Source organism: Gigantopelta aegis, chromosome 7 (genome assembly GCF_016097555.1).
Source record: "Gigantopelta aegis isolate Gae_Host chromosome 7, Gae_host_genome, whole genome shotgun sequence".
NCBI lineage: Eukaryota > Metazoa > Mollusca > Gastropoda > Neomphalida > Peltospiridae > Gigantopelta > Gigantopelta aegis.
The window spans coordinates 42,748,989-42,757,688 of NC_054705.1; the positions used below are offsets into that span (position 1 = coordinate 42,748,989).

Here is an 8,700-nt window from a genome sequence, read left to right on the forward strand (position 1 = left end):
GGAAAAAAATATTTATAAAAAAACAGACAAATAAATAAACAAAAACAAAAACCTAATTAAGTTCAATGGCGTAGCCAGCACGAGGCAGAAGAGACGCTTGCCTCGTCTGAAATTTCCTCAGATTTATTTAATTTTTCCCATGACACTGATATCTATTTTACAGTTCTGGGTTTACCTCGGCGTTTTTCCCTCTCTGGTTACGCCCCAGAAGTTGCGTTTAAATGGTAAAAATATTCTCAGTTTTATGGATTCATTACGGTTTTCAATAACTTCCCGCGTATTTGGATAATTTTTAGTGCCATTGGCCCCAGGCAGGCAAACTTTCTTGTGAAATGCCAATGGTCCAGCGAAATGAATAAAACTGCTACAACCACTGGTAGGGCTTCCACGAGTCCAACATATTGGACTCGAGTATTCGAGGATCAAACTCAATCCGGACCCGAGTACCAGTCACTTAACCTAGATGATAATTAGACTTAGGAATAAAGTAAAATAGCGTTAAATGCATCTTAATTCCAGCGTTGAACTTGGATGCCAAATCATGCCATTGTATGGATTCCACACATTTTACTTTTATTTTCCCTCCATGTAAATGAGAGTGTTCTTCCTTGAACGGGTACTCGAGTCCTGTGAACGGACTCGAGTCTTACTAGACTCGTCCCGTGTCCGAGTACTCGAGTACTCGTGCAGACACTATTCTCAGTATTGGGGATTCATCAGTATTGGGGATTCATCATCCCACAGACAGGCTAAACATAACACGACCTTTGATATACCAGTCGTGGTGCACTGGCTGGAGCGAGAAATAGCCCAATAAGCCCACCGACGCGGATCGATTCTAAACCGACCGTTCATCAGGCGAGTGCTTTACCACTGGGCTATGTTCCGTGGGGATTCATCAGAGAAATTCCCGCGTATTTGGATCATACAGAATACGTCGTAAGCTTACCGAATGTTGACGCGTCGTCCACGAGTATGATTTCGTGAATCAGTGATCGCGGTGATTTGTTGATCACGCTGTGAACGGTCCTCAGGAGCGCACTCCAAGCCTCGTTGTGGAAACAGATGATGACGCTCGTAACCGGAAGTTCTTTGGGATACGTCTGCGATAAACACCTAGAGGGAAAATAAAGGTTTTATTCGTTTAACTACACCACTGGAGCGCATTTATTTATTAATCATCGGCTGTTGGATGTCATACATTTGATAATTTTGACATATAGTCTTAGAGAGGAAACTCGATAAACAAAATCCATATAGTTTTGGGAGGGGGGGGGGGTTTCAAAAACACAATCTCACAGACGTGATAGCACATACCACAGTCTTTGCTATGCCAGTCGTGGTCCACTGATTAGAACAAAAAATAGCCCATTCTCTCTCTCTCTCTCTCTCTCTCTCTCTCTCTCTCTCTCTCTCTCTCTCTCTCTCTCTCTCTCTCTCTCTCTCTCCCACTCTCTCCTATCTCATGCGATACACACTGTTTGTCTCGCACGTCCACCAGCGGTCGGTCCAATGAGATCATGTCGCTGACGTAGTTGTTAAAGGCGTACGTCCTCCAGCCGTCGTCGTATTTCCTTAGTTCTTCTTTAGACAGCCGACTTTTGTCAACGATCACAGCGTCGCCGTGGTAACCTTCGAAATAATCAAAACCAGAAAATGTATAATATACTGACGGGATTCATACCAAGAAGGTGTTCAGTCTGTCTATCTTTTCATATTTTCCTTGGTTATTATATTCAGTTAAGATTCTGATTATATCTCTTACTAATTACATTAACAGCATGATCTAACTCTACTCACTTAGGAATATCAGGAACGTTATTTTCTCATTTCTACGAGGGATAACAATAAGTTTTGTTGTCGGCAGAAGCTGAACACTACACCTCCGACTAACCCCCCCCACCACCGGGTTGTTTTTCATTTGTTTTTGTGTGCTGTCTCTATGACTCTTGTCTCCATCCCACCACCCATTTATACCCCAATGTATATCCTATAAGATTTGGTTATTAAAATTTAAATTAGCTACTAAAGCGAGTCATGCAATGACCCGTGTTACGTGTAAGGTGTAATCGTCCCATATATAATTCCGTGTTTTTACCGTGCACGAACTGTCCGCTTAATCGTTTTGGCTGAGTTAGAGAACGGACAACCCGTCTGAATAAATTAAACCTGATTAAATTAGGATCTCGTTGATTTTAATAAGCGGTCTTCGTCATTGTCGATGGTTTGTAACCCCATTCCGAATAAGTGAGTCCTAATTATATGGATAAACGACTTTTGGTTAAAAATAGCTTTGAAGTGGGCTGTCCAATCCCACCGGCATGGATGGGTAATCGTGTAAGGTGTAGAGCCTAATTATTTGGTGTGGGCTGTCCTGCATTTCCCGCGAATATTCTCTATATCCACGACACATTCATACACGTCCCTAAATATAAATATTTATTAGTATGGATCCCACGACCATATATGGATTTACCCCTGTCTCTAAATGTGTAATCTGTTTATTTGTTAGTTTGGGTTTTCTGTCTAGCCAAGTCGGTCTGGTTTATAGTAATTTCAGCCTTCTAGAGAATTATTAATCGACTCTTAGTACCAGCAAAAGTCTACAACCGAAAGGGGTAGCCGAACCCGTGGTCCCCAGAATGGGACCCGAAAAGTAAATTTCATTATAAGTGGAGCCGACGTAGGGACCCGAAAGTAAATTTCATTACAAGTGGAGCCGACGTAGGGACCCGAAAGTAAATTTCATTACAATACCAAGGTGTTCATGAATCAACAATATACTCTCTAAACAAATAACGTTTTGTAATGCTGAACACTACACCTCCGACTAACCCCCACCACCCATTTCCCCTGTCTCTGTGACTTTTGTCTATCCCACCACCCGCATCACCCCCTGTCTCTACAACACTCGTCTATCCCACCACCCCACCACCAATTTCCCCTGTCTCTGTTACTCTTGTCTGTCCCCACCACCCCCCGCCCACCATTTTCCCTGTCTCTATGACTCTTGTCTATCCCACCACCCCGCTACCCACTTCCCCTGTCTCTATGACTCTTGTCTATCCCACCATCACCCCACCCACCATTTTCCCTGTCTCTATGACTCTTGTCTATCCCACCACCCCACCATTTCCCCTGTCTCTATTACTCTTGTCTATCTCACCACCTCGCCACCTATTTCCCCTGTCTCTATTACTCTTGTCTATCCCACCACCCCACCATTTCCCCTGTCTCTATGACTCTTGTCTATCCCACCACCCCCACCATTTCCCCTGTCTCTATTACTCTTGTCTATCTCACCACCCCCACCATTTCCCCTGTCTCTATTACTCTTGTCTATCTCACCATCCCCACCATTTCCCCTGTCTCTATTACTCTTGTCTATCCCACCATCCCACCATTTCCCCTGTCTCTATGACTATGTCAACCCCCACCATTTCCCCTGTCCCTATGACTCTTGTCTATCCCACCACCCCCACCATTTCCCCTGTCCCTATGACTCTTGTCTATCCCACCACCCCCACCATTTCCCAAATCTCTATGACTCTTGTCTATCCCAGCACCCCACCATTTCCCCTGTTTCTATGACTCTTGTCTATCCCACCACCCCCACCATTTCCCCTGTCCCTATGACTCTTGTCTATCCCACCACCCCACCATTTCCCAAGTTTCTATTACTTTTGTCTATCCCACCACCCCCCCCTTTCCCAAGTCTCTGTGACTCTTGTCTATCCCACCACCCCCACCATTTCCCCTGTCTCTGTGACTCTTGTCTATCCCACCACTCCACCTTTTCCCGTCTCTATTACTCTTGTCTATCCCACCACCCCACCATTTCCCAAGTCTCTATTACTTTTGTCTATCCCAGCACCCCCACCATTTCCCAAGTCTCTGTGACTCTTGTCTATCCCACCACCCCCACAATTTCCCCTGTATCTGTGACTCTTGTCTATCCCACCACCCCACCTTTTCCACTGTCTCTATTACTCTTGTCTATCCCACCACCCCACCATTTCCACTGTCTCTATCACTCTTGTCTATCCCACCACCCTCACCAGTTTTCCTGTCTTTATGACTCTTGTTTATCCCACCACCCCCACCATTTCTCCTGTCTATATGACTCTTGTCTATCTCACCACCCCACCATTTCCCTCTTTCTCTATGACTTCTCTATGTTTCATCCATCCTGCACCGCCCTTAGGAGGACTGCCACTCCCCTGGGAGATCCGTGACAGGATGTTTCATCCTTCCTGCACCGTCCTTAGAAGGACTGCCAATCCTAAGACAAGCTTACAAAGCCCAAACTTGCATAGCGTAGAACTCAAAGGAATATGTACAGCTGTTTATGACATGCACTCATGAATCACTGTAAAAAGAGTAATGATATCAGGTGTTCGCGAAAGGTGAGTATATCCTACCCTAAACGATGGTACCCGTTATGAGCACAGCCTACAGCCTATAGCCATCAACTCCGTGGTTGAAATGTGAAGGATTTTCGCCAAAAAGATGAAAAGGCATGTACAAAGTCAGCCCAGAACAGAACTCTATTAACGTCCCCATATACCACTAGAGTTTTAGACACGTCCACCCTGGGCCCAACCTCTAGATATGCCAGTGACTTGAGTTCAAGGGTAGAACTCTATTAACGTGTCCATATATACCACTAGAGTTTCAGACACGTCTACCCCGTGTCTAGCCTCTGAGTATGTCAGCGACTGAGTCCATGGCAGTGCACAAGGTCAAATTAGGGTACTGCATCAGACATCATTTTAGTCAGTGATGCACCATGTTGCGAAATGGCCTCCGAGTGTTTACCTTAAACAAAAAATTTAAAACTTTTTGGTGTCCTTAAATAACTTTAAAAAAAAAAAAATAATATTAATAAAAATTACCTGGGCTCATGTTACTGTTTTCGAAGTGAAGGTCATTTCCTTCATGAAATTTGTTGCGGTGTTTGTCTTTTTTGTCTGCGTCATAGTCGCGGTTATCTTCCCTTAGTTTCCACTCTTCGTGATCGCGGTCTTTTTCTTTATCACCATTATCGTGGTCGTCCTTCTTCTCTCCGTGTTCATCATTAACCTTCAGCTGTTTTTCATCATTACCCTTCAGCTGGTTTTCACTTTTACTGTTTAACTGTTTTTCATCATTACCATTCAACTGTTTTTCGTTATTGATAAACTGTTTTTCATCATTACCATTCAACTGTTTTTCGTTATTGATCAACTGTTTTTCATCATTATTGTTTGGCTGTTTTTCATCATTGAAATTCAGCTGTTTTTCATCATTATTGTTTTCGTTGGATTTCTTGACATTGTCAAAATCGACATCCACGTAGTCATTACTGTTATACAGACTGAGTTGGCCACTCTTGGGCAACACATGTATGATTAGTGCGCATGCGCCAATGAAAAATAGTAGTTTGAAGAATGGACTGCGCCAAAGAAACTTGAATCTCCGCATAATGAAAGTCAAACAGCAGAATGCAAGGAACTGTGTGATTATCTTTTCTGTGTAATGTTAACCTGTAGATTAAAGCAGTTTTGGGTTCTCATAAACTTAATTCCATTTTTAAAATAATTAATATATGCATAATTACATCCATTTGGTTGTTTTGTTTCATCTTTTGATGGGAAATTAAGTCAGTGTTTTTCCTATGCTAAAGCAATTGTTTCTGACTCAATAACAGGAACTTACGATTACGGAAGATGTTCGTTAATTTGTGTTGCTGAAAAACAACGAATCTAACTTTAATCCAAGTAAAATATTTATCTGTAGATTTAGGCAACCGTAACTATTATATATATATATATATATATATATATATATATATATATATATATATATATATATATATATATATCAAAATGCAAAAGTAAAAATCTAACGCTAAGTGAATTCCAAGATAGTCTGAACATGTGTTATCATATAGATCTATAAGAATATTTCTAGTAGAAACAGGAAAATGAAATTTGAAGAAAATGTGGACTATTTTGGAAAAACTAATGGTGTGGAATCATAGAATATACAGTATGATATACTAGTATATATTAATGTTTCACAATTACTTGTCGGTAGATTATATTGCAAATTACTAGTATATATACAACTGATTTACAAATTTACAGTATTAATATATATATGGAGAGGAGAGAGAGAGAGAGAGAGAGAGAGAGAGAGAGAGAGAGAGAGAGAGAGAGAGAGAGAGAGAGAGAGAGAGAGAGAGAGAGAGAGAGAGAGAGAGAGAGAGAGAGAGAGAGAGAGAGAGAGAGAGAGAGAGAGAGAGAGAGAGAGAGAGAGAGAGAGAGAGGAAAAAGAGAGAGAGAGAGAGAGAGAGCGAGATATATTAGATATATATATGCATATATATATATATATGCATATATATATATATATATATATATATATATATATATATATATATATATATATATATATATATATATATATATATGCATGAGCGGGGGTGCCATACGGGATTTATGAAACGAATTAGGGGAAATTTTATTCCTAGAGCGAGATCTAGGGATATTAAACAATTTTAAAAACGAATATAATAAATTTCGTATGGTACTCCCGTGCTGTATAATTTTGTTTTTTAAACCCGTTAAATATGATTATAATTCCTTCACAATCGATGTTGACATTCAGCGATATCAGCGACGCTGCATAATGTCAATATAAATATTATAGCCGCGACTGTTGCAAGTTTGCAGCTGCTTTAGTCACTACAGTGACGTCAGAAGTGTGCCCTGGCAGTTTTCAATGTATTGTTATGACCCATGCCATAACGATAGCATAGGTAGAAGACCACAGTTAGTTGTGAATCTTCAGCTGACATTTATGCCTGCCAGCCCGTGGCATCCTAGATGCCCACCTGTGGTTTAAAAAGAAAGAAAGATACAGATATTTTTAGTCTCTCTCAAGGAAATAACAAAAAAAGCTCATAATTATAAAGAGGACTCGTCAAAAACACCCAGTTAAATGTTTGCTTTACTTTCATCATAATGTGTCCAAATTGCATGACTTCAAGTGAGTTTTTGACAATGTTCACACCTATATAAACTACACCGGAGCGAGACTTGGCGGATATCACACACATATTTATGGAAACTTTGCTTATGAATACTTACAAAAGCCCTCATTTGAATAAATGTTTAGCTATTAATATTTTTGCAAAATCAGCATGTTCGAAAATAACCGAAATACATACATACATACATGTATAAATCAATTTTATGTTCTATATTGTATATTCTGTTGGCCTACTAGTTTATCGATTCGACTGCCGGATTTCACCAGTTGCTATACAGAATACGTGTGGGGTGAGAGGAGACATTCCTTATAGCTAACCTAGTGTGACAAACCACTCAGCTTCTTCAACGTTTCGTCCATTGGTAATTCCTGGATTTAGTACACATTACTGCCTGCAGTTATACATATCATTCCATTGTCTTGGTCCGGTTGCTTTGGTCACAATAAAACCTACAAATAAAAATAGTAATTATCTTACAGTATTTTTTTAAATTAATAATTGTTTAACGACAAACATACACTCACACGCGCGTACACACACACACACACACACAACACACACGCACACACAAATCGTCGAAGGTAGTTTATATATATATATATATATATATATATATATATATATATATATATATATATACATTGTACACATGTGTATATATATAATTATGAACAGAACATAGTGTAAACGATTGTGAAAGATAATATCTTTGACGTAAATCAACATAAATAAGTATGTAAATAAGTATATATATATATATATATATATAAAAAAAAAAAAATATTTTTTTTTTTGTAGTATACAAACGAAATTATTGTAAGGTAAAATATGGTTTGAGCTCCTACAAACATTAGGACGACGACGAACATCTTGTTTACACAGACACTGATATCCTAAACAGGAACATTTCCTTAACTTGTAATTGTAATCATCAAAAAGGATCTGTTTGTTGTAAACATCTCACAATGGCAGTAAACTCGGGATAGTCTCTTTAATTAGATATATTAAACACAAAAATCCATTGTCAAAATCAAGGCCGTAGCTAGCGGGGGGGAGACAAGGGGGCAGTTGCATGGCCCCACCTCACCACCCCACCCCACCCCACCCCCCCCCACCCCCACCCCCACCCCCACCTGAAAAGCATTATACAAACTTAAAGAAAATTCTCTTCTTAACCGTTTAAGGAGTTTTAGACTATTAACTACTCAGTTGCCCCCCCCCCCCCCCCCCAACAAAAACTCCTAGCTACGGCCCTGAAAATGTTCAACTGTCATTCGAACTAGAGGTCCATGTTTTTACACACATAATATTATGATGAACAGCTATGGCGTCACGTAGGTAATGGTAAAGCGCTCGCTTGATGCCCGGATGGTTTGGGGTCGATCCTCGTCATGGGCGTCATGTGCAAGGAAAACGTGGGGGGGACAATTGGGTTCTAATAATATTTCGTGCGACTAATCGAGAGCGCCCTAGGCGTGAATCGATTCTAGGGGGTCTGGGGGCATGCTCCCCCAGAAAATTTAGAAAAATGAAGGTCATTGTGGCTGTCTGAGAACATTATTTAGAGTAGTGCACCACCATGTACACTGAATATTTTTCTGAAATATATACTGCAATTTACATTCACATAGTTTCCATCGAGTCATTGTAAAATTGGCTGTCTG

The 8,700-nt window shown here is 40.3% G+C and overlaps 1 protein-coding gene across 2 annotated transcripts in view; it reads right to left on the reverse strand.

Moving 5' to 3' along the window:
• The window catches only part of LOC121377419 (polypeptide N-acetylgalactosaminyltransferase 13-like), a 16,355-nt gene extending 8,871 nt beyond the window's left edge, over nucleotides 1–7,484 (reverse strand). Inside the window, exons 1-4 of one of the 2 annotated variants that reach the window (XM_041505402.1) lie at nucleotides 7,354–7,484; nucleotides 4,896–5,728; nucleotides 1,479–1,632; nucleotides 950–1,116 (exon numbers count right to left, since the gene is read on the reverse strand). In XM_041505402.1, the coding sequence (XP_041361336.1) occupies nucleotides 950–1,116; nucleotides 1,479–1,632; nucleotides 4,896–5,463 (889 nt within the window). In that variant the 5' untranslated portion in view covers nucleotides 5,464–5,728; nucleotides 7,354–7,484. The remainder of the gene's footprint in view (nucleotides 1–949; nucleotides 1,117–1,478; nucleotides 1,633–4,895; nucleotides 5,729–7,353) is intronic. The other variant, XM_041505401.1, reaches the window with a different exon arrangement.
• Between the last annotated feature and the right edge of the window lie 1,216 nt (nucleotides 7,485–8,700).